General features: G+C 34.9%; 3 protein-coding genes and 1 long non-coding RNA gene across 5 annotated transcripts; 3 read left to right on the forward strand and 1 right to left on the reverse strand.

Annotated features, from left to right (window-relative positions):
* The first annotated feature begins 421 nt into the window (after window positions 1-421).
* Window positions 422-3,419, forward strand: LOC119997713. The gene is made up of 3 exons (XR_005468068.1): window positions 422-1,047; window positions 1,742-1,789; window positions 1,903-3,419. It is a non-coding gene; the product is annotated as an uncharacterized LOC119997713 (long non-coding RNA).
* Window positions 3,420-4,527: 1,108 nt separating this feature from the next.
* On the forward strand, window positions 4,528-7,368 carry LOC119997712 (expansin-A1-like). Of its 2 annotated transcripts, XM_038844889.1 has the most exons (4): window positions 4,528-5,273; window positions 6,241-6,319; window positions 6,411-6,723; window positions 6,830-7,368. In XM_038844889.1, exons 1-4 carry the CDS (start codon window positions 5,211-5,213, stop codon window positions 7,131-7,133), a joined length of 759 nt encoding a protein of 252 aa, XP_038700817.1. In that variant the 5' UTR covers window positions 4,528-5,210; the 3' UTR covers window positions 7,134-7,368. The 2 variants fall into 2 exon arrangements, with proteins under 2 accessions (XP_038700817.1, XP_038700816.1); XM_038844888.1 differs by lacking the exon at window positions 4,528-5,273 and having other exon boundaries at window positions 5,507-6,319; window positions 6,830-7,367.
* A 1,874-nt stretch (window positions 7,369-9,242) lies between these two features.
* Window positions 9,243-11,870, forward strand: LOC119995981. The gene is made up of 5 exons (XM_038842466.1): window positions 9,243-9,672; window positions 9,776-9,826; window positions 11,054-11,209; window positions 11,316-11,492; window positions 11,596-11,870. Exons 1-5 carry the CDS (start codon window positions 9,403-9,405, stop codon window positions 11,665-11,667), a joined length of 726 nt encoding a protein of 241 aa, XP_038698394.1. The 5' UTR covers window positions 9,243-9,402; the 3' UTR covers window positions 11,668-11,870.
* A 1,001-nt stretch (window positions 11,871-12,871) lies between these two features.
* Window positions 12,872-14,930, reverse strand: LOC119995980 (thioredoxin-like 1-1, chloroplastic). The gene is made up of 4 exons (XM_038842465.1): window positions 14,522-14,930; window positions 13,873-14,046; window positions 13,614-13,778; window positions 12,872-13,466 (listed from the first exon to the last, which is right to left on the reverse strand). The coding sequence occupies exons 1-4, from the start codon at window positions 14,783-14,785 to the stop codon at window positions 13,176-13,178; spliced, it is 894 nt and encodes a 297-aa protein (XP_038698393.1). The 5' UTR covers window positions 14,786-14,930; the 3' UTR covers window positions 12,872-13,175.
* Window positions 14,931-26,216: the final 11,286 nt, after the last annotated feature.

Here is a 26,216-nt window from a genome sequence, read left to right on the forward strand (position 1 = left end):
AAGTCTTTTCTGTGATTGCAGGTAGTATTAATCAAGTAAAGCAGTTCAAGAATAAGAAGGAGAAGAAGAAGGAAAACAGAGAGAAGAAGAAGAAAGAAACATCTGAATTTTACTTTCAAAAGTTAAAAGTAACGGCTACCTTAGGGAGCCTTATTTGTACAAAATATTGACAAGATGTCTACAGTGTGTAGACAAGACAATCAAAGAAAAGATACTGCAGTAAAATAAGATGGGCCTAAAAGTAAACTAAAAATACAAGACCAATTAACTAGTCCAATTAACTAACCCATAAGATACTAATAAAGCCCATGATGTAAGGGCACAATATCAAGCCCAATAAACATTCTTCTCATTGTGTCTGCTTGAAGGGAAGCTCGAGAGAAACAATGACAGCGGAGAAATGACGAAGTCTTTCAAAACCAACCCAAACTTTCCCTGGTTGCTACAACTCTTGTATGTTATGCGCGTTTGTCATTAGGTTTTCTGTTTACGTATATGGGTTTGTTTGAAAAGTGATGGTTTTTGTTAGTTTGAATTGACAAGTTCGTGAATTATCGCCTTTTTTTCTTTTTCATTGAAACGTTAGGCTGAGAACAAATGTCCATGTCTTGGTTGATTGATTGCACTTGGCTCAATTTGTGAGGTACATTTCTGTCTAAATTTCTTTGTGTTAATACGGGTGCGCTTTGTTGTGTGGCCGCTGGGTCGCATGGAACACACTCACCTTCGGGTGGTAGAGACTGCTCCATGGATCACAGTGAACTACATCGGTGGACAAACTCCAGTTTTTCACCTCTCTCACTGAGGTTATGGGATTGTAGCGTTTACTTCAAGAGTCTCTTGCAGCTGGTGCACATGGCTCTTCATTGTCCTCAAATAGTAAGGGAGTAGAAGAATTGTGGGTAACAAACAGTAAGTCAAACAGGCAAACATCATCATTCTGTGTCTGACAGTGCACTTTCATATTTTGGAGCCCGACTGCTTCTTAGTTGATGTCACCAGTTTGGAAATTCAAAGTTGGAGAATTATGTTCCTCTTCAGTGCAAGGTAACTGTAGTTTGAATGATTTACTGTTTCTAGATGTCCCATGACCCTTGTCTGCTTTGATGTTTTCACTTCAGAAAGAATTGTATAATGTAGCTCTTATTCCTTCGACCTTTTTTTTGTGTTGCTGCAACAGGTATTTTTTTTTTGCTGAGGGATATTTTTACTTATCAACTGATGTAGTGGAACCTCACAGTGATTATGATGCTATGCTACTTGCCCATGGAACGTTAATCAGTCAATGAAATGATACTCGATTGAGAAATAAAAAAAATAATCAGATGAGAAGACGCATTTGTTTTTCTCTGAAATTCTTTAAAATGCGTTTGTTTTGTGTGCAATTGTTTCTTATTTGTATTGCTTAGTTGTAATGGAACTGTAATTTCAACCACTTTTAGTCAAATCTCATTTGATGTTTGCACACTTTTATATAACCTGGCAGAATTAGGAGATTCACCTTAATGTTATTTCATTAGTCAGGACTTTCTGACATACTTAGTTTAAGGTTTTCAGATGGGAAATCAGTTTAGTGAAAGGACATCTTTGCTGTAAAATGGCTTATTGAATAATTTGACGGTAACTTTGTTTTCCTTAAATTTTTGTTCTTGTCTTTTCTGGATGATCTTCTTTCTGTGTTTGAATGTCTGGTTGGAGTTTATTTTTGCATGATTGATCTTATTTTTTCGTTCATGTTCAGGATCAACCTCCAATGCTACTTGGTTCCCAATTTCCATGCTCCACTGAGGTGAATATAATTCAAACTTGTGAATTTTGTCTCTGAGTGGAATATCTGTGCGCATGTGTTTTGCGGCATATGCAAATATGTTTATACATATGTCTTTTCCTTTTTTGCTGTAGAGGCGACATGCTGCCAGAGTGATTGCAGCTTCCTCCAGCTTTGGATCTCCATCCTCACTTTCTGAGTTGTACCATTGGAAATCAACTGGCAGGCAGCGCTCCCCCAGTCCCTATCGCAATCACTCAAGTAGGCGTACTCAGTCAAAAGCTGCTTTCCCACCTATGTTTCACAATCCCATGTTTGATCACTGATGGTGAAGCATTTGATGAGACTGATGTCGACAGAGTTGATGGGTTAACACCTGGCATGGGTTGAGTATCAGCTTCACATTGGCCTGACAATACTATTAGTGAGCACAAGTTCCACAAAGCTGTCACTGAACTCCAGAAGTTGGATACTTCACCAGATCCTAGTGCTAGCTCAAGAGAGGGTTTCAGGTGGAGCAGTGGCAGCAGTTATGATCTCGGATTTGATGGAAGAGGAGATGGTAGAGAGCCTGAGGTCCCCTATTGACCCTGTGGCAGATAAAAATGTGGTTGAAAACAACTCCCATCCCATGCACAAGGATCCCGCAATGGTTGGTGTTTGTAGAAATTTTTTGTGGCAGAAATCCCTTTGGAGCCCACGTTGAATGATTTGAGGAGGTGATATGCCAACAGCTGGAGTGCTACGTTGCAGCCATGGGTTTCATGCAGAATGTTTGAAGCAGGTAACCCCAAAAACCAAGATCCGCAGCCTTTATTGCCCACTGTGCCTGAAAATTATTGGACCTATGGAAGAATCTCCCTCTGTTTCACAGCCTTTGCAGATGGCCCTTGATTTGTCCAGAGGACAGAGAAGTTGTGATATCCGAGGCCCAGGAAGGATGAGGTCGGAAATCATATCAAATACGGATTAAGGCAAGACTGGTCTCGGGTAATAAAGGCTTGTAAAACCATAACCTTCCCCACTAGTTTCTCTAAACTTTCCCCTCTTGTTCTCCTCTCCTTGTTTCCATTTTCTTTTTGTTATTGGTATGGGATCTTGAGTGATTAAGAAGGTTATGAAAGCTTGTTGTTAACACAACTACATAGCTAGTACTTAATACACTTGTATGTAGTTGTGTTAACGACAAGCTTTGATAACCTTCTTAATCAACTCAAGCTCCGATACCAATAACAAAAAGAAAATGGAAGCAAGGGGAGAAGAGAGCAGGAGAGAAAAGTGTATATAATGTAGTAGTGGGGAATGACAGTAGGTTCATTAAAGAATCACCTAAAAAGTCATTTTTCATACAAGGGAAAAACAAGTAAAGATATTCTTAGTGCGAAGGTGCTGTGCAGGGATGGGCCATCATCGTCTCCAAGCAGGGAAATTGTTCGACACTGAGTATCCATCTGATGGTATTCTATATGTAATTCGCTTGTAAGGAAATTTCAGGACTTAGATGATTGGTATTTTTCTAATGAATTTTCTTGGGCTCAATTTTTTGAAGTTACAGTAAAGAGCCCCTGTATGTTACTTTGTTCATTGTGTAATGCGACACCACGTCTTAACCAGATTGTCGTTGGCCATTAATGGTGTTTGTGGCATGAGATGAATTATTTTGCAGTTCAAATTATAGAGCATCTACATAATTTGCATTTGGACATTTGACCAGTTCGCCACTGGTTCAAGTTTTAGTTCCTCGACATGGGTCACCAATTCTCATGCAGTAGAAATAGGAGAATGAATGAGCAGCCATTTTCATTTCCATTCTGTCTCAGATAGACAAATATGACAATGATTTCCTACTTTTGTAGCTGGAGACAGGGATCTTGTTTTGCCTGATGTAAGGTGGTTTTGTTGCCTTGGTCGCTGATGTTTTTTGTTATTACTGAAATGCAGATGAAGGAACAGCACTTGAATAATGCCTGATTTTCTTGTCTTCAGGGTATGCTTGTTGGTAGTCAGCATGGACTCTAGCTTTTAAGTCTAGACAGATATTGCACATTCGTCTCAGCTTGTGCAGTTATCAAGGTAACCCGCATTCTTAATCCTTTTTTGACCACGAAGATAGGCTGCAATTGCATTGTCACCTGCAAACTTTTTGCTACTGGCCTACTTAGTTTACTTTAACTTGCTGTCCTCAACTCTTAAGTGGCTAATGACAGAGACCTCAGTGGCCTTTCCACCATTTGGAATTCTGGTTTTTACAATTCTGCTTGTAAAGCTACTTTCTAGCTTCATGTGGCTTAGAACTGTGTTGGGATTGGCATCTCTGGAAGAATAATGATAAGCCTCATGCTTTGGATGAACTGTGGGGCTAACTAGATGTGCAAAGGGCATCCCAATTAGGTTTTTGGGCTTTACTTTTCATCTTATTCTACAACTTGATCTCTTGTCAAGAAAAGTGACCATGTGATTACATGTGCAGTTCAGGGATTAACCCCAAACCCAGCTTTCTAGCTTGTCTTGCTTTTGATATTTTATCAATGTTCTTTTGGACCTAATACCTTTCTTAGGATGGATTATTTATTTCTTCGGAATGTGCTCTCTCTGTTCAGAACTTGATGACAAGAAAGTGGTACACAAAAAGTGACAGTAAATAATCTTTCAAAAGGTATAACTTCTTATCCACGTGCCTGCATAAGAATATTCCTTCAGCAGTGAAGCAGTCCAGCCAAATAGAAAAGTAAGAACATGGATCAGGTTGAAGTTGATCACCATTTCTGACCAATGTTAGTTTTGCTGAACATTCAGCTAACTTGAATACTATCTTTGTACTGGTCTTTCTGGTCATCTACAGCATTGACCATCTCTATATCATTTGCATTTAGACTTTCTTTAAAACTTGACCGGTGGCTTGGTATGTAATTTTCCATGGATTAGTGGGAGCTTTATGAAAATTTACTTGAAGATTATATTCCGAATGCTGATGAACGAGTAGAGAGAAATTACAGCCGAGAACCTAAGAGACTCGGTGAGGAAACTATCATGGATTAGTGGGAGTTTTTACAAAAATTGACTTGAAGATTCCAAATACTGATGAACTTAGTAGAGAGAAATTACAGCCGAGAACCTAAGAGACTCGATGAGGAAAATATGCCAGCAACGAAAGCATGCACACATTGATGACACCATGTGAGGCTTGTGCCTGTCTTCCACGTAGGTTGATCAGTGCAAGGCTTTCCTAAATTTATGTTCAACTTTCTATCATTAATTTATTTTTGTGAAGCTGTAAAGATCAAGTTCCTTTTGTTTTGATTGGAGGTGCAGACTGAAAGAGTGAAAGGTAATTACTTACAAATGGTGTTGTCTGATAAAATTGCAGGACATATATACAAGTGCTACTCTTTGCATCATAATATTTTAGTTAACATGCCAGTGCAGCTGTGGCAGCAAGTGGATGTGCTTCCTACAATATTCATCTCAGTTTCAAGACCAGAATAACACACCAGAAACCCAAGTGGTATTGTTTTCTACTTTTACCTTGAAGTGCCTTTAGAGGGATGAGACTTCAACTTTGTATTTTATCTTGTAAACTGCAATGTCATTGCAGCATCTTCTCTTTCCATATAGGATTAGATATTCAAAATATTTAGTCGGCACAAACTTTTCGCTTTATCTTTTATCCTTCTTTCATATTCACAGCCTCACAGGATTGTTCCTTCTGTTTCCAAATAATCTGAACTTTTTCTATGGCATTATACACGGTACAGAGTTAAATTACCTTACAAAAAAAAAAGGGGGATAAAACATTACTAGGTGGAAAAAGTGAAAAACTTTCTTTTGTATTTCTTTTTAACTTCTTTTGTTCCATGTGACTACCTTGTGGTTCCTTTCTGACTCTATCTTTGTGACTTTCTGCTGTATTTCTTTCTGATTCTTGCCCTGTTATATTAGAATTATTAAATAAACATGATGTAGTTGAAAGTGCACAAGCACATGCATTCAGAGTATAATATTGCAAGACATGATGTAAACTGAACATGAAAGATAATAATAGAAAAGATATGAAAGATGAAAAAGGGATTAGCAGAGATAAGGATTCTGTACTTGTGAATTAAAGTATGATTTTAGGGGTAGGATTAAGCTTTTGAAATTTGTGTTTTCTTTAAACTTTCTTTTTACTACTTTTCCTTGTAAAGAAGGCAGCAGGAAAAAAGACGACCATATGCTGTTCTATTGCAAATATCTTTATTTCTCCGGACAAATTTTCCTAGCAAGGTCCACTTCCCACACACATCTATAAATACAGTTCCATGTTCCTGCGACCTTGTTATTCATCATTCCTTCTCATTGGCTTTTCTTGTGCAAGTTGGGTATTATCATTGCTGAAATTGGGACAAACCCATCATCTCTCTTATTTTCCTTTAGTTCTGCTGACCATGGATTTTCTTGGAGTATATCTTATTGTCTTCCTTGCCATGTTGAAGACAATTCAGGGCTACGGTGGTGGATGGTCAAATGCCCATGCCACCTTCTATGGAGGTGGTGATGCTTCTGGTACAATGGGTAAGAACAAAACCAATTAATAATGTCCATCACCATCAAAATATTTGCTGCACTTTTCTTATATCAAATCATATATTCTCTTACATCACAGGAGGCGCTTGTGGGTATGGGAATCTTTATAGTGAAGGTTACGGCACAAACACAGCTGCATTAAGCACTGCTTTATTCAACAATGGGAAGGCCTGTGGAGCATGCTTTGAAATCAAATGCGTAAACGACGCAAACTGGTGCCTCCAAGGATCCATAATTGTCACAGCAACTAACTTCTGCCCTCCAAACAATGCTCTTCCTAACAATGCCGGTGGGTGGTGCAACCCTCCCCTGCAACATTTTGACCTTTCTCAGCCTGTTTTCCAACACATCGCTCACTTCAAAGCCGGAATAGTCCCTGTTCAATACAGAAGGTAAGGCACTTAGGCACCAAGGGTTGCTTGTATGGCACACATAAAGCTCTTCCCCTCATGAACATTCAATATATAATTCTGGGTCTTTTTTTGTTGGTGCTTTCAGGGTGGCTTGTAGGAGAGCTGGTGGAATCAGATTCACAATAAATGGGCACTCATACTTCAACCTTGTCCTTATAACCAATGTTGGTGGTTCTGGTGATGTTGTGGCAGTCTCCATCAAAGGCTCTAGGACTGGTTGGCAAGTGATGTCCAGAAATTGGGGCCAAAACTGGCAAAGCAACTCTTACCTGAATGGCCAGGCCCTCTCTTTTAAGGTTGCAACAAGCGATGGCCGGACTGTCATCTCCAACAATGTTGCTACTCCCAACTGGGTTTTTGGCCAAACCTTCACTGGTGGACAATTCTGAAGTCAGCCTCGAATATTTTACTAATCTGAACTTTTTCAATTTTTTACCGAACAGTCCTGATATTGTAGTTGCAGAATGACAATGGAGTCACTAGTCACAACCACACAAAGGGTTCCGTTTTTAAATATGACCCAATGTGCTTAGTTCTGTTTGTGATGTGTGGACATCAATGTATCTTTTTTAAGTGGAATATATTTTAAATATTGTGTTACTTTTATGGAGTGGGTAATAATATATAGTATAGATTAACTTAGGTTGTGTTTGATATCACTTCCAAAAATTTTGGAAACAAAAATAAAAAACAAAAACATAAAACATAAAATGAAAACATAAAATTGAAACTTGTTTGGTTGAACACTTAAAACTGAAAACAAAAACTGAAAATATAAAAATGAAAAAAAAAAGTGTGTTTATGCTTTTATTTTCATAATAATGGAATATATCCACACCACTATATTTTTCATAACTGCAGCATTTGCCTTGTCTATTACAACGTAATTCACCATTGAAAACATCAACAAAAAGAAAAAAAGATAAAAAATAAAACAATAACCCAAAATATATTTGATCATTGTTTTCATATCTCTATGCAATTTGCAATCTGAGATCTTAAAGAAAGTACAATCTATAATAAGTGTAACTAGTTTTGTTTCCAAAACTTTTAAAAACCTTTTTTTCTTGTTTTCAAAAATTTTGAAAACCTGTTTTTGGTTTTTATAAAATCCAAAACAGAAAATACAAACAAACAATATTTTTTGTTTTTATTTTATATTTTTTGAAAACTAAAACAAAAAACAAGAAACAAAAGTGATATCAAACATATCTTTAGTTTCTTTTTTTTTTCTTTATGATCCAATAATATATTGCCTGAATTGGTATGTGACTCTCAGTTGCCTAAGAAGCACGGACACGGAGCACAACATGATGGAAATTACGTAAGTATATAAAATATATTTAAGTCATGTATAAGAGATTAACATAAATAAAGACTTTTGTCTTGTGCATATTTGTTTATGTCATCACTCCGACGACACGGATTTTGCGAAATGATGCTTGTGGGCTTTCGTTGTATTGTGCGTAGGAGACTTTTTTGGTTTAAATAAGGCAAGTGGGTTGGGCTTGATTTAAGCCTAATTGGGAGCCCACGTAACACAAAACCTTGAACTTTTGATAAATTTGACATAGTTTGTTGATTATTGAGAGTTATAGATTTACATACAATGTCATACTGCACAAATAGTTGATTAGTGAATCAACTATTTGTGCAAACACACCCACATACACCACGTTCAGATAAAAAAATATTTGATCGAGCTGCAATGTTATGAGTTCAAAACTGAAGTTGCAGGGATTGCTTCCACTCCCGGCACAATGTAGTTGACAGTATTTTTAGTATCCAAATACGATTTTTTTAAAAAATTTTCCCTCAATCAATTTTATTATTCTATTTATATTTTTATGAAAATAAATTTATCAAAATTAATTGCTATAAAGGAAAAATATATAATTTTACCCTCATCTTACCATGGTGTTTTTAGAATTTGTTTGGATTGAGAGATTTTGGGAGAGGGAAAGGAAGGGAAATGAAGTTTCCTTCAAATTTTTTTTCCTTTGTTTGGATAGTTTATAAAAAATTAAAAGGAAGAATTTGAGGAGATTTGAAAAGAAGATTTTATTAAATTTTTGTCAAAATTATTTCTTCCCAAAATGGAGTCATTTAGAGGAAATGAGTGACTAATTAAGTTATTTATAAGTTAAAAACCTATTTTGCCATTGTACATAATATTTTAACATACAAAATAAGGATAAATTAGTAAATTAAACCAATTTTCTTTCATTTCTTTTTTATCTATCCAAACATGGGAGAGAAAAATGTTCTACTTCTCATTTTCTTCCCTTCCTTCCCCTCCCTTTCCTCTTAAATCTCTTAATCCAAACATAATCTTAACGACAGGCCAAATATTTTTTTAACATAGTCAATATTTTACTGTTGTAAATACTAATGCGTGTATCAAAACACTGCGTTTCCTCAGGTCATGTCATATGACCGTTTATTACACTGTAAAGTTTATATATATCGTACGTCACTGAATCGTGTGGGTTAAGCTAATGAGGAGGAAATCATTCATTTGCTGTTTCTTCTTCTCTTGCTCTCTCTGATCTTTCTTCCCCTTGTCCTTTCAACTTCTTCTTCTTTCCCACTCTGTTCTCATCCTCTAATAATCCCGCATACAAAGCAAAGTAACTTACCAAGTTATTTCAGATATATATGGAGGTGTTTGATCCGGAAAAGGACGTGCCTTTAGCCCGCAAGAAGAAGTTAATACATCACCAAACCTTCTGCTTTGAGGTGTGGGAGAATGAAAAGTATAAACGACAGTATTTCGTTATATCACAGAACCACTCCTCGATTTCATTCCCAACTTCTGCCTGTTCTATCTTCTTGGATGCTTTTGATGGGTTTTGCGAGGGCTTTGAGAAACAACTGCAAGAGGGGTATTTTATCAGAAAGAAAGATTCACTGAACATCGATGACAAGGTAAAAACTAAATACCCAACTTGGTATCTCTATTTTCTATCTTCGATCGTTGTTCAGGCCATGCTTTTTCATTGATTTTGGATGATGGGTTTTGTCTGTTCAGGTTTTTTCCTTCACCAATGGAAAAGACAGATTGGGTAATCTCCTTATTAAGGTACGAACGGAAATGTTAAACTTCCATACAACTATTTATCCCCTGTTGCTAGATATATATGAAAATAATAAGAGTCTGCAATAGTGTAATAAATGTTGAAACAACGTAACAAGAGATTGAAACAATATAATAAAAGTCTGTGCAGAACTGTAGAAATTGTCAGAAAATCTCCAACTTCGATTTTGCATTTTTGCTGAATTTTTGTTTTCCGGCGACAATGAGAGCATATTCCGATTTGTCTCACTACCCTGAGTTCGATTCCGACGAGTTTAGTTTGCCACAAACAATTTGAACGCTCCTATAAAAAAATGTGAAAGAAGTCTGGTTTATTGAGAAAATAATGTAATCAGTGACCGAGATAATCTAATAAGAGTGTGAAACAATGTAATAAGACGTCGAAATAATGTAATAAATGTTGGTATTTTTATTAGTTCAGTTACTGTAATAAAGTACGACCAAGCAACAAATATTGACAATGAGTCTTGTTGGAAAGTGTTTTACATGCTGATTCCGAATATGTAATTTTTTTCGCAATGTAACATGTCTTTTGATAGAAAAAATGTTTTGAAGTTTCAGTTAAAAAAATAGAAAGTAATTATGGATACTTAGGGATGTTTGGTTATGTACGATAAGTACTACCGAGTTACAAAAGTAGCTGTTTTATATGGAACTTTGCACATTTTCTCTAAATGTAAGCGGACTAATGATTCCTTATACTTGTGTTTCAAAGTAGCACGTTTGACATGTAAAAGTTTATATATTAATATGCTAGTTGATTCATAAGGAAATGCTTCTTTCTTAGCTAGGAGGCTGAATTGAGTGAATTCCAAGTTGCTGCAATGCAGTTTTCTATTGTAACTTCCCCTTGCCAATGTTCTTGATTGTAAAACATGATACATAGCTTCCTCTTGTGAGATGAAAAATTGAAAATCATGCCTTCATAATGAACACATATATATACTTTGTATAGGGTTCTGTTCATGGCTTTGTTGTACATCCATATCACATTTCTTCCATACAGAGCAATGATAATGATGATGCAGGCCTTTATTGAGTTTTCTTGAGGCTAATGGCTGCATTTCATCTTGGGGAGTCTTGATTTGAAGCTGGTTTTTGAACCGAACCTTTTATCATGTAACACGGCAGTGATCTTGGTCTTCGAATATCTAGTTCCTTATAGAGAGCATCCAGCTCTTTTTGTTCAAATTTGCCACATTTTTCATCCAGGTTTCACAGGCATCATCAAGTAGTAATTACAGTAATAGCATAATCGTACAATCCGGACGCAATCGAAGGGACAAAAATGATGGCTGGAAATTGTTCAGGGAGACATTGGCAACGATTGCTGGAAATATAAAGGTTTTTTACCCTCCGCATGATGAGGTCTTTACTCCTCAAAAGTTCCTTTGAGCTCTTACATTTTCCAAGTTAATAATTTATAAACAGTTTCTCTTCAAGAGAAAACCCTCATTTGCTTTTGATGAAACAGCTTATATGCAATCATGCAAAGCACATTGTGGAGGAGGTGACAGAGACCAAAACTGACTCTACTAATAGTCAGATTCACCATAAGTCCTCCACAGCACAGCTGAATATAGAGTCTTCACAGGATGACAGGAGGTTCTTCTCTGATCTTGGAAGAGAGGAGGGGCTAAAAATATCCGAGGTATATCACATTGGAGTAATTTGCTGGATGATCTTTGAAAATACTATAATTTATTTGTCATCTTTTACCCGCTAAACTCTGGTGAATGGGATTGGAATTGCAGGTTAGCGATGACCAGTCCTCCATGACAGTCCCACCAATGATTCAAAGAAGTTTGCAAGTGAAAAGGGCATGAAGTAGTGTGGGAGCCCTCACATTAGTCTGTCTCACAAAGTTAACGAAGAGGGTAGGGAGGGGACTTGTTCAACCTTTTCCAGATTACTGTCTCCTCGCAGTGTATTTATTCTTAATTCCTAAAAGCTCTTATCCAGAATCAATCATGAGATTGAGAATTATTAGGGTTGCTGTCTTTGTGCATATCCAAGCACGTATTTCCGACCTGTTTATGGTAGTTCTTTCAGTAGTCAAAGTCAGGAAAACAAAATTCCTTCTTTGTTAGGGACTTGGGAGAGGCACGAAACATTGGGCCATAGTGGGCCTAATTGCGAAGCCCTCACCCTCTTGGCCTGCGTTTACGCTTAAACCTAAGAACTAGTAGTCTATCGCCCCTGACCGACCGCACAACCTCGGATCTCTGCCTCCTCATGGAGGATTGGAAGAAGATAAAGGGCGTGAAGACATGCTGGGGGCAATGAGGAAAGAGATTAGGGGCTCCAACATATTTTATAGCCTAAAGGCTAAAGCTAGTGCATGATTAGGATTAGGGGGTTCCGCAATTAGTTTTAAATTGTAGAGTCTACAATTGAAATCCAATGACTTAGAGACATGTGTCACATCACATCACATTTTTGTTTTTTTCATTTTTAAAATTTGTATGAATTGTAGATTTAAAAAATTACGGAGCCCTCAAATCCGAATGATTTAAGTATCCAACATAAAAGATTAGTTTTGTCAACCCAAGATTGGGTGCAACACACCTGGGTCCAAAAGACTGGAGCTTTCCTTGTCTGTTATGCCAAATTTGTCAAAAAAAGACACACCAATACCCCCCAAAATGCCATACTTGTAAACTAAGTTAAGCCACGTTGATACATCACTAAACCACACAAAATCTTATCCATGTCTTCCACTTCAACGTGCTGTTCCATGCAAAGCCAGCCAACCAATGCTTTCACGGGTCCTTTCATGGGGTCCATCCAAGGTATGGGCATCAAATATTGGACATAACCCAGAAATGAAAGGATAAAAGAACAAAAGGGTTTTGTGCAGAAAGTGGACCACCAACAGTTGCCAACGGCTTTAACTGTTACAGAGTATCCATAAGGACCTGTCTGAATTAAAGGGTTCCATTGCTAACAGAACCAAAATCTTCTGATCGAATCAACACATCAGCAGAATGCAAGAAGATTATCATATTGTATTGTTCAAATACAATGATCTGGTCGGCTGTCAAAAGCATAAAAGTTTTTGACATAAATATGATCTTCATTGATGGATAGAAAGACAGGATTTTTACAACAGCAAAGGGGGCTTCCTTCCTATATGAAAGAGCAAACCCAAAAACAGCAGTGAGAGCTACATATCTGCTCTTCAAACAACTTCATCTATAAGGCTAGGATACAAAAAAGATAAATCCTACAGCCAGCAACTCCATGGGAGCACACATACAATGGAAGATTTTAGCATATTTCTGTACGGGGGGGGGTATAGGGAAGATAACGATGATGGTTGGAACTAACCAAATTATCTACCAGCAGTTACCAAAGTTTTCCCCTCAATGTCCTTAGGAGAGTTTACAGCTTTCGAAGGGAGATGAGTGGGAATCTTTGAATCTGAATGAGAGAAGCCTACTTCGGCAGGCACCTTTTCCAGTTCTCGGGGTGCCTCCGGTGGATCTGCTTTGGGTGTGTATGTAAAGTTGAGATCTTTGTTAGCAGCCAATGCTACAAGCTCTTTCTCCTCCAGCCCTTTGGCAGGCCCAATGCTGACACTATCTGTGTTGTACTTGGCCAATGCATCTTTGAATTTCTTGATCTGCAATATTGCAACATGTCAGGAAAATATTAGTAGTCATAATCGTGGAATCAACGATGCAACACGGCCATCATAGAGGGAAACTAATTGACATTTTAGTTAAACCAATGAACATAGTAGGAAAACCGGGCGGGCATTAAAACTAACCGTAGCATTAGTACAGCTAAAACTGCATACACGGCCATCAGCTCCTCTGTAAAACCGTAAGAAGGGCAAGACATGAATATGGAGGCTATAACACATGGATTTGTGCTCCTCATAATTCACCTGGAGAAACTGAATATCTGGGTTCATCTCTGCGAATTGACATATCTGCAAGGACGACCCATCTAATATTGTCAATGAACTGCATAGCCGCAAATATACCTAAACAATTAATTTAAATGCCTCGAAACATAAGATGCACCTTGGGATGAAGAGCTTTGCATCCACCACAACCAGGGGAGAAAAAATCAACAATAACAAGTTTGTCCCCAGCATTCAAAAGGGAATCCACAAGGTCTTGAGCAGAAGTAACCTCCTTCATGTTGGGTCGTAGCCCCTTCTCCCACCATTTATGAGCTTTCCCAATTAGGCCGCTCTGTCAATTCATCAATCATAACAGAAAATAGTATTAAAATTTACATTTACTGCAACATTATGATGAGAAAAAAAGAGAATCGCCACAAAGAGGACTGATTTCAGACTCACAAGCAAACTAGATCTTGCACATGTACATATGATTTTAATTTTAACTATTTAGCAAAACTCTTCGAGAAACTGGTGAAATTCAGCAACTGTAAGATAATTGTTCTTTCTCGATCCAGAATTGTTATAATTTCAGACGTTAATCCAGAAATATTAAACAACCCTTTCCATTCACATATCGAAAGAAAAACAATAATACCCAGCTAAATTTGCAATTGTTTAGCACAAACATTAATCATGAAAGAAAGAATTTGATGGCAAAAATGCACAAAAACTAAATATAATTCGAGAGAAAAAGATAACACCAAAAAAACGAATGGGAATTGCGAATCGAATTAACGAACAAATTACATAGGAAAAAAAACCACCTGTGAAGAAATGGAAACTTGAAATTTTCCTCGCTTAGGCTTCCCTTGATTTCCCCATCGAATAACCCTCTTTCCTTGAAAATCACTGTGGAGGAACGACACCGTCTGCGATCCTAAACACCGTAAAGGTCTCACCTTCGGAGACGAAAACCCACGAAAGTTGCAATTTTTCGCTAAACCAGGAACACCATTTTTCCTTTGATCTGGATTGTATTTGTGGGTAGAAGCCAACAGATTTGCTTTACCCAGAACCTCCGTTGCCATTTGTTCTTACAAAACAATATTTTCGCTTCCAGAAATCAAAAGACAAAAGCTTTCATCGACAAACCCAGAACATAAAATGCGCAAAAAAATGCTTCCCTCTCTCTCTCTGTCTCTCTGTATTGGACTCGGAATTGCTTTTTCGTTTGAACATTCGCTTTTTCTGTCCGTTTATAAGCAACGAAGAAGAAAGTCTTCACTTTGGACTGTCCGATTCCATAATTATGGTGATTTGATAAATATCCAACGGGTGAAAATAAACGCTATTGGGATGAGGTGGCTACACGAGCTTACCTAAAGCGAAAAACAGTGGATAAGCTTTCATAATTGGACAATGCTAGAGAACTCCAAAATTTAACCCCAAAAATCTCTCAAATCTATTTGACATTAAAATAATCATTGATTAAAAACACACTTTTAGGACCCACTTCACATCCAACACTCCACATTAAATGAGGGACTTTTGGTGATCACTTTTTGAGGGTTTCAAGCATTATCCTTCGTAATTTACTATTTTCCACGGTCGCTGAATATGAATCATGGGTATTTTGAGACGTGGCATATCTAAAACCGGTAGTGCTAGATAGTTTATGGAAGCTCAAGTCTCTTAAAAGAAATTTTAAAACTTTTTAACTCTCAAAATACATATTAGATTTTTAAAAAAATTACATATTCAGAATCAGTGCATCTATTTCTAACAAGATTCATTGTCGATGAGTTTTCATTGCTTTTTTCAATGGAATTTCAAAAAAAAAATGAATTCATAATTAAAACAATGAATTTTATTTTGTGCTTTAAAAAATAATGGAAACTATATAAAAACAATAAATTTTGGACAATGAATTATGGGATAAAAGAGTATAATAAAGTTATTTCATTGATTAATTAAATCAATAGAATAAACCTACTGAGCTCCCATGAACTACCAAACTGATGGGTTACATGTCATTTTCGATCTAAAACTCTTAAATAAGTAAATTGGGGGAAAAAAAGGATAAGTAAATTTGGTTATGGTTTGGATAAAGAAAACTACCATCATCATCCGTTCAAAATACAAAATTAGTTAAATATTTAACCAATGAGGGGTGATTCGGTTGACAATCAACTGGGTTAGACATATCAAATATGTGTGTCTAAAATTCGATTCCAATTAAAAGCATATGTATTTTCAAAAATTAGTAAAATATTTTGCATAATATTAAAGATCTATAGAGAAGTGTACAGTGTGTGTATATTATATATGTATAAATATATATCCACTATGATTATGAATGTTACCAAATTGTCAAGAAAATAATTTTAATTATTGTATATTATTGCATTAATACAATGACATTGAATTTGGAGCCAATTATTTGACAACATAGTTTCAACGGCCATGGCATGATATAAGAAACTTGCCCATTTAATTGACGTTGTGCTTGAGAATCACTTACCAAAAAAAAGTTGTGCTTGATAAGCAAATGCTTCATTTCTTAAAAGGTTAAAAGGATATAAGTATCGAAAAAAAAAAACCCTTGTATTTTCAGAAAATATTCAAAGAATTTTTTGTTTAATTTTTTGGGTTAAACAAGTTTCTATACTCTACGTTTCAGGCTCCATTCTTTATACCAAACTAGTGTTTGAACTCGTGCGATGCACGAAAAATAAAATAATTTATAATTTCATTAAAATGCGTCATCATAAAAAAATTAACACATAAAGTGAATTTCAAAGAAGTGTATGCATGAGGGGTGTCCAATCCGTAACCGATAACCAATCCGTAACCGTGGTTATTTAGTTTTCGGATTCGGTTTTTGCGGTTACGGTTTTGGATACGGTTATGAGTTTTACAAATTTTCGGATAAATTTTCGGTTATGGTTATTTCGGTTACGGTTTCGGATATAACCGAAATAACCAGAGACTTAAGTTAGGCCCAAATACTTAGGTTTAGGCCCAACCCAACTCAAATAGTCCAAGTCTAATTCTCACAATGATGCATATCGATGCAGCAGCTTCTATTAATTAACTTGTGCCCACTACATGAATTGTTTAAGCGCTCGAGGAGGTCAAAAAGAAGCAGCGCCATGTGACATTATGCAAAACACACATAAACATCCACACATGTATACATATATTCATGAAAAAAAACAACAAAAGTGGAACTAACTACTAAGAGATGATATTGTAATAGGCAAATGGTCGAACACTTAGTGGGCAAGACTCAAAGTTACCAGCACTTCATCAAAAAATTATGCATATCGATGCAGAGATGAAGTGTTTAAGCGCTCGAGGAGGTCAAAAAGAAGCAGCGCCATGAGATTCACGAACTCTCTCTACCTTGTCGTCACCGTCAATACTCCCGTCTTCTCAAATTCTCTCTACCTGGTTGTTGGTGTCCCTTCCCTGAGTTCCATTCGTCGATCTGGCTTTCGGGCTCTCCATCTTTCACTTTCACTATCAGTCTATCACACATCGTTGAAACCTTAAGGTAATTGAAAACTCTAACTGAAGTTTCTCTAATTCATCTTATTATTTGTTTTTTGGAACTGGAATTTCGAATCAAAATTTCTCTAATTTCTAATATTTGGTTCTCACATGGGTTTGCTTCTGTTCATGGGTTTTGGGTTCTTTTCATGAGTTTTGATTATCTTTTTTTTAGATGTCACTACCGACATCGAACCCAGAGTCAATACAGGAGTCTCAAGATATGAAAGTAACTGAAATTACTATTGATTTTGTGAAAAACTAGCATTTTGTATGGGAGATAAGAATTGTTCCCAATTATAAATTTATAATGTTATATTGCTCAAATTCGATTGTATTTTTAGACAAAACCGATAACCGATCCGAACCGATCCGAAAAATATGGTTATTTCGGTTATGGTTATCCGAACATAATGGTTCGGATATGGATACTAAAATATCATAACCGAATCACTTCGGACATTTCGGTTATGGTTAAAAACCGAACCGAAAACCGAATGGACACCCCTATGCATGATTATGTTTGTTATAGGATATTGATTTAAAAAGTTATTGTTAAGTAGGGATTTGATTAGGGGTTATAGTTTTCTTGAACAACTAACATAACATTCCAAGAAAAATAAATAAAAATATACCCAAATAAAATAACATAATATATAAGATGACTCTCAAGACTACATGTTACTTTTCCGTGAAAAAGCCTTTAGAGACACATAATCAATGAAACCAAACAATCCAACAACAGAGTCAATGAACTCAATTATAAGTTCATGATCTTCAATGGAGAAATCCCAAACTCTTTCAACAAAAGAAAATTTTCAGGTTTCAAGTTCCTGTGAACAATATCATTGTTGTGAAGATAGGAAAAATCACACTACAAGAAATAGGGTCTATAGCGACAAATTTTTAGCGGCGGCTATACATATGTGCCGCTATTTTTTATTTAGCGACAGTTTAGTCCGGCGGTTTAAACCCCCGCTATAGACCCATTTTGTTGTAGTGTTACAATATTAAAAGAGAAAGTAAACTGCTAAAATTATTCCAATTGAAACATATAATCTAGAGCCAAATACGTGACAAAACAACATTTGACTCCTTCTTGGTCAAGTAGAAAATTCGAACACATCTAAAAGTTTAGGGAAAAAGTATTAGCAATCTCTAATCGCTTTAATTGATGGGAGGAGGGGACCTGTGGTATAAAGGAAAATAAATAATTTTAACAAAGATTTAAAAGGGAAAAAATAAAAAAAAATCTCTCTAAGAAGCAAAACTTACTTAAATCAACATAGTAGTCCATGCGGTTGCTCTTAGTTTGTTTCACGCAAAACATAATATAATTTAGCTATTTTTTCTTTACGGATAGAACACATCAATCTAAGTTAATAAATACGCTAATTTTTTGACTTTATCATATGCAATACATTAGAATAAATTTATAGTCTTATGACAATAGTATGATATTCCTGTGTTAAATTTTGAGACACCTCTTTGAATACTATATTGCTTGTAGTGTTATATAATCATCATTCATCATTAACAATCAATATCTTAAATAACATTCTTGAATCAAAGTAAGCATTGGACACTCTTATATTGTCTGATGTTATTTTAAGAAGACAATTAATTATATTCAATATATCTCAAATTTTGATAGGGTAAGTTATATTAGCAAACAACCTTGACCGATAAATCTCGTATATTCATTGCATATTTAACAAATTCCATGATGAAACAATTATTGTAACATAACCAAAAAAAAAGTAGGTGTTAACTCTATCTATTTGATACATGACAAAAAAAGTCAAAAAATTTAATAATGATTATGTATTGATATCTATCTTAACTTTGATTCTTACCTTGGAATTCCTATTTCCTAAAACCATCCATTATGAGGGTGTTTAAGACTATAATATACTTTATTATTTAAAAAAAAAATCGATTACCTATATCTTCAACAATTGAGAATTACTAAGAATGTAATTGGAAGGAAAAAAGTTAAAAAAATATAAACGTGTCACAAAAATTTGAGAAACAATAACAATGTGCATGCATGCTCTTATTCTTTTTCGTATTCTCTTCTTCTCTTATGCTTCTTTTTAGACAAATTCTGCTTGATACACACACGACATCTATATATATACCAATTAAATCATAGAACAAAGGTTAATATAACATAACTAACTTTGTATCAAATAATTCTATCTGACTAATTTTAAATTTGTATCATCATCTCCAAAACCCGCATCAACTAAATTTTAAAATAGCAATTAAAAGTTGTAACTTGGAGGTGCAAACTCTATATCAGAATATGACTCCCAATGGCATTAATAATATAATTCAACATTCAGTAGATAAGGGGCCCGAAAATGTTGACACCACTAAAATTGTTTCATCTCTAAGATGAGACAGAAAGCTGAGTCATGCAAACATCTTTTGGGTATATGAGTTTTCCTTCCTCCATTTACAAAGGAAATGCCTTGAGCTGCAGAATTGATGCGGTTGGATTCCATTGAAGTTGGGTTTGTTTGATCGAGTCTCACAAAGTTTGGAACTATCCACAACGGTATAACTCGTATTTTCAACTTCCAATCATACCTATCATGAGTGACAAATTCAATAAAGTCAAACATTGAATGATTTCAAATAAAAAGAAACTTTTTTTTTCATAAACTGACTGATTTTATTCAAAGAAAATGAAGATAAATACACAATGGACAAACCCAACTAAAACAATCAGCCACACATCAGTATAACAATCAAGCACCCAACTATGACTAATCCCCTAACCATGCAACAAACATAACATTCCTCACAGCACCCTGCTTGGCGAGGATATCTGCCATTGTGTTGGACTCTCTCCACACATGGTTGAAGGTGGGAGACAGATGGCTGGAAAGATTTATAATAGCATTAAAGTCTTGAGCCAAATACCACGGTGAAACTGATGCTTGTAACAGCTAGTTAACAATATTTTTGGAGTCCGATTCAACAATGATTTTGCCCTTATTCTGACGCCCATAATCCCTTGAAATCTCCAGAGATAAACGAACTGCTTTCACCCACCCCATAAGTAGATCCTTGAGATGATCCGTCAATGTTTCATTTCAAATATCTTGGAGGAGTAGCAATCCAGTCACCAGGAGGCCTTGTCGACTTCTTTAGATTAGCTTTAAATTTGACACCATCGGAAGAGTGCATTATCTCCGGGCCACTGTAGAGATAATGATGAGAGGTTTAATAAATGCATCAATTCCCATCTAGCACCAACAGCTCTACCCAATCATTCAATTTCAATGCATAGGTAACACGATCAAAATATTGATTATGCCTTCACCAAAGCTGTAAAAACCATCCCTGCACAAACACATTACCAATGCAACCCTAAAACGTTATAGGCAAGAAATCAAACAACAAAAATTTAAAAAGAAAAATAAAAAGGGAGAGCAACTGATCAAACAAATAATGGATAATGGAAACATTGGAGGAAGCCAAAAGACAGACGCACCAACAACAGTCACGCAACACCATACACAAAAGAAAATTGATGATCAATGGACTAATTCCCAGGTTCAAGCAATTTTGAAGTTAGGAATTTTAAGCTTAACATATTATAGTTAGTGATAAAATATAGAAGTCAATGAACCAAAAAAAAAAAAAAAACATGATCAAGATACTAATTAAGTTACCTGCAAGCAAGTGAATTCATAAATCACGTAGTATGTCCATCCAAGTTCACCTACGAAAAATAAGACAAATTAAGGCAATAGCAATTGGTCTTAGTTTAGTCAAAGAATATGTAGAGTGGCAATGAGGCTTCAAGAATTAGATCAACAAACACCTCAAAATAGAATTATATTATACCATGAAGACAATGAATCTATGATGGGCCCAATTTGAGTATCCTCGAACCCTTTTTTTTAATTTGCATATGTAAGTGAATATTACTTATAGTTTGCCTTCCCATTTGATCCAACATAAGAAATCATACTAACAATTTAAGCTTCATTTGAATGAAATTTTAAGGAAACCAAGCAATTGCTAAACAAATTAAGTTTGAAATTAAATTGATAAGCAAATAATCTTAAAAAACCTGACAGGTAATTAGTTACATTACCATCACATTTCACATGCACCAATGAAATTTAAAAAATGCAACATAAAGAATAGATTGGATGATAAGCAAAAAATTAACTTAACAAGAAGAGAATAAATTTTCAAAAATCAATACTCCCAACTGAGCGAAGTTTTCAAGTCTACAACAATAAATTGCAACAACATAGAAGGAGAATAAAAACTGCACAAAGAATATCAAATATAATTAATTAGTCATTGTTACACCATTAAAATGATAACACAGAAAATAAAAAGCAAGCATGACCATTTACTCATTTACCATTGTTTCCACGAATGAAAGCAACACCATAATTGGTGAGGATTATCTCGTTTATATATGTTTAAAGTATGGATTATCACAATCTTTTTCAATATATTTAAAATCTTTTAACTGTTGGTTTTCACAATTTTTTTGAATGTTTTTAGAATATTTGAAACAAATCATTGAAGTTTAAGAGAATAAGATATATCCTAATGTCTACTATATCTTCGATTTAAAACATTTCATTATTGGTTTGAGGAAAAAAAATAATTAATTTTATAAAAATCTTTCAAGTTTTGAAGTGTAATTTTTGAATTGGATGATAAGAAAAGATATTTATATTATAACTTAAATACTGATAAAGGATAATGGGTAATTCTAAATGGTTGTTAGAAGAAAAAGGATGGAAAATCAAATTTGTTGACATAACTAAACAACTTAAAGATAATGATGATTAAAATATATAAAAAATAATAAGAAATAAAAAAATCTTGGAGGTTTGGGAGGGAAAAATTGTGTAATGTATCCTACTTTTATATATATATAGATTTTCGTTAAAATTCATTAATGTGACAAAAAATATTTGACATGGTTTTTATATAAAAAAAATAAGGTATGATACTATGACATGGTATAAGTGTCAAAAATCAACAATAAAAAAATCCTAAATTAATAATTAAGAAAATCTTAAACTAAAACTAAAAACTCTAAATTCTCTCCCCCTCTCCTGACGTCTCTCTATCCATCTCTGCAAACGAATCTCGAAAGTGGACGATCTCACGAATTGAACCTGTGAAGAAAAGGATAGAAGAGATTTCAAGATCTAATCTCTCCTTTTTTATTGAATTTTGTCAAAAAAATGATTTTGGGAAAACAAATGATATCAACAAATTTACTTTGGGGTAAGAAATGGTCTTTTTTCCTATCAGTTGTTCCAAGAAGTATTGGATATAGTTCTTAAAGATTTAATTCTGCTTTATATTGTCCAATGAAACAAAACAGCCATTTGATTAATTTTGTTTCACTGTTTCGAATCAATACAAGAGTTTTTTAAATCTTAAAATGGTAAGTTTTTAAAAAATAAAAAAATAAATTCATGCCATATATTTAACTGCATGAAAAAATCACATCTTTGATGTTATAACGAAATTTAGTACGAGAGGCTTGTTTAGTCCGAAACGTGAAATAAAGTACAATGACTCGTTTTTCAATACTTTTTTTAAAGGGTCAGTTACCACAAATATATTCAAAAACTCAACTGTAAAGTAAAATAATTGGAGGCTAATACAGACATTCGAGCCACCAATAAGGTGAAATAAACTAAGTATAGTAAAAAAGCTTGAACCAAAAATAAGAAATCACTTTCTAAAATCCACAAGTGTGGAATTTCTCATTCAATAGAAATTAATAAATAACACATAATAAACATTAATTTGCATGAGTATTGTTTTGCTTAGGGGTATACACTGGGTCCTAATACCCGACCCGATGGTTATTGGCTCCATCCATATGTATATAAAGCCACATGAATATCCTTCTTTTTTTCAATATTAGACTTGTGGCCTGGGTGTGTTCCAAAACTCTCTCACACACACACGCCCCATAAATCATTATTATACTGGTTCACATTGAACCCATGCTTGGATGTGCTCATCCACTAGTCATGACCCTTTGCGTGCTCAGAGGCGCTGGTACACTTGTCATGGTCGTGTGCTCAGAGGTAGGAGGCCACAAAGATTTTTTTACGGGACTTAAACACAGACCCGCACAACCAGGCTCTGATACCATGTTGAGATAATCTTCTAATAAGAACAGTTCATCTCACTAAAGATACAAATGCAACTCTCCAAACTTCTTTTCATTATAATATAGTAGAATAATTAAATAATTTAAATTCTTTATACAACTTTTTATCTTCCTCCTTGAGGAGTAGATTTAGTTAAATCATCAATCCAGCTCTGATACCATGTCGAGAAATTGGATTGGGGATGAGCCCACATTACATGGGCCTACAATAGATTTTTGAACACATGTGGATGGTGACCCATCTTAACTCAAAAGCTATAGATCATGAGTTTGAGTTCATCCACATGTATATAAAGTCACACATATACTCTTCCTTTACCAATGTGAAACTTGTGGCTTGGGTGTGTTCCAAAGCTCTCCCTCACACACATGCCCTATAAATCATCGTTACACTTGTTCACATGAACCCATGCTTGGATGTGCTCATCCACTTGTCATGACCCTATGCGTGTTCAGAGGTGGTGGTACACTTATCATGGTTGTGTGCTCAGAGGTAGGAGGTCACAAAGGTTTTTTTACAGGTCTTAAACACACACCCGCACAACCGGGCTCTAATACCATGTTGAGATAAATCTTCTAATAATAACAATTCATCTCATAAAAAATACAAATCCAACTCTCCAAACTTCTTTCATTTTGATATAGTAGAATGATTAAATAATTTAAATTTTTTATACAACTGTTCATCTCTTCTTCCTTGAGAATATAGTTAAATCATCAAAACCTAACTCCGATATCATGCTGAGAAATTGGATTAGGGGTGAGCCCACATAAACATATATGGATGGTGGCCCACCTCAACTCAAAAGTTATAGATCATGAGTTTAGGTCCATCCACATGTATATAGAGCCACACACATTTCTTTTTGTAATGTGAGACTTGTGGTTTGAGTGTATTCTAACTTTCAATATGTGTTCATGCACTTATCACGATCATTTACGTGTTTAGAGGTGGTGATACACTTGTCATGGTCGTGTGCTCAGATACCATTTTGAGATAAATCTTTTAATAAGAACAGTTCATTTCACAAAGATTACAAATTAAACTCTCTAAACTTCTTTTCATGTTGATATAGCAGAATGATTAAATTATTTAAATCCTTTATACAATTCTTCATCTCATCCTCATTTAATAGCAGATTTAGTTAAATTATCAACCTACCATGTTGAGAAATTAGATTAGTGATGAACCCACATTACATGAGCCTAAAATAGGTTTTTAGACACATGTGGATGATCACCCATCTTAACTTAAACCAAAATGATATGTGTCCATAATTTTGGTGTCCATAATATTAAATGGTCACCCACACTTCTCCTCATGACACCTATAGACATATAGTACTTCCCTAACTCAAAAGCGCTATAGATTATAAGTTTGGTCAACTAAGTAAGTTTTAAATGAGTAAATGTGTTTCATTAATACTCTTTTTTTATTTAATCTATAAATAACTAATAAGCTTTTTATGAAATTAAGTATGTAGATATTTTGAATAATACATGTATATATGTTTTAGAGACTATATGCTTCATATGAACTCTATGGTATACTAGATTTTCAATAATCCCAAAACGAATCTTTGTGGTACAGATTGGTTAGGCAACCTTAAAGTTTGCCAAAAACATTTCAAGAACAAAATTTTACACCATGATTTAAATATTTGCTCTACTTACAGCAAGATCCCACAAAAATAACCACGTTTCCCAAACTTCTTCGCTTGTTGATATAACATAATGATTATATAATTTAAATCCTTTATACAACTTTTCATCTCTTCCTCATTGATGAACATATTTAGTTAAACCTAGCTCTGATACCATGTTGAGAAATTGGATTGGGGGTGAGCATACGTTAAATCATCATCCTACTTGTCACATTGAACTCATGCTCAAATGTGCACATCCACTTGTCATGGTTGTGTGTTTAAAGATAGGAGACCACAAGTTTTTTTATGGGCCTCAAACATACATCCCACAACCGGGCTCTAATACCATGTTGAGATAAATCTTCTAATAAGAACAATTCATCTCATAAAGAATATAAATCCAGTTCTTTACTTCATTCATACTTGATCAAACAAGAAGAGTATTCATAATTTTTGAGACAAAGAACTTCATATGTCATAGTCGATTGTCAACATATAATATAACACCATAACTCTTAGGGAAATACACACAAAACAAGAAAAGAAAAAAAAACCCTTAGTGAAATTAATAAATAGGACACAAATAATTTAATACAAAGTAAGGTGCAAAGTGTAATTCAACCAACACTTTTAGTCGCTTTCATACTCATATATATATCATCAATACTCGAAGTTCCTTTTATATGTAAACCTTTCAGGAGATAAATTTCTATTTTAAAGGTTTCAAATTTGATGTGTTTTAATGAATTTTAATTGGGAAATCTGTCCCAATCTTAAATTCTTTAGAATAATCAACTTGAACTACATATCCTAGTTGAAGTTTTCTTGTTATTTTTCACCTTATTGTCAATGTATGTGAAAACCCAATTGAAAAAAATAAAATAAAATGAAAAAAATAAAATAAAATAAAAAAATAAAATGAAAAATGGTGAAGTGTCCGGACACCGAAACAAAGTGTCTGGACACCTCGAGCAGTTTTTGAACAGTTTTACACTCTGTCTCGATTTGTTCATAAAGTGTCCGGACACTTTTTGAGCCGTCCGGACACTCAAGGATAAATTTCGTTTTAAAACACAATGGGACAGTTATGGGTTTGTTATTTCACTGGTTTTGACAGAGAGATAGCCGAGAGAGAGAGAA

Source organism: Tripterygium wilfordii, chromosome 4, assembly GCF_013401445.1.
Source record: "Tripterygium wilfordii isolate XIE 37 chromosome 4, ASM1340144v1, whole genome shotgun sequence".
NCBI lineage: Eukaryota > Viridiplantae > Streptophyta > Magnoliopsida > Celastrales > Celastraceae > Tripterygium > Tripterygium wilfordii.

Bases quoted from the DNA above. Each gene is read 5' to 3' on its own strand.
- LOC119997712 (XM_038844888.1), top strand. From the start codon at position 6,067: ATGTTCCTGCGACCTTGTTATTCATCATTCCTTCTCATTGGCTTTTCT. The intron at 6,320-6,410 runs GTAAGAACAAAA...CTTACATCACAG, and splicing joins TGATGCTTCTGGTACAATGG to GAGGCGCTTGTGGGTATGGG. The intron at 6,724-6,829 runs GTAAGGCACTTA...TGGTGCTTTCAG, and splicing joins GTCCCTGTTCAATACAGAAG to GGTGGCTTGTAGGAGAGCTG.
- LOC119995981 (XM_038842466.1), top strand. From the start codon at position 9,403: ATGGAGGTGTTTGATCCGGAAAAGGACGTGCCTTTAGCCCGCAAGAAG. The intron at 9,827-11,053 runs GTACGAACGGAA...TTTTTCATCCAG, and splicing joins TGGGTAATCTCCTTATTAAG to GTTTCACAGGCATCATCAAG. The intron at 11,493-11,595 runs GTATATCACATT...TTGGAATTGCAG, and splicing joins AGGGGCTAAAAATATCCGAG to GTTAGCGATGACCAGTCCTC.
- LOC119995980 (XM_038842465.1), bottom strand. From the start codon at position 14,785: ATGGCAACGGAGGTTCTGGGTAAAGCAAATCTGTTGGCTTCTACCCAC. The intron at 14,047-14,521 runs GTGGTTTTTTTT...ATGAATTGACAG, and splicing joins AAGTTTCCATTTCTTCACAG to AGCGGCCTAATTGGGAAAGC. The intron at 13,467-13,613 runs GTTAGTTTTAAT...GCAATATTGCAG, and splicing joins TTAGCTGTACTAATGCTACG to ATCAAGAAATTCAAAGATGC.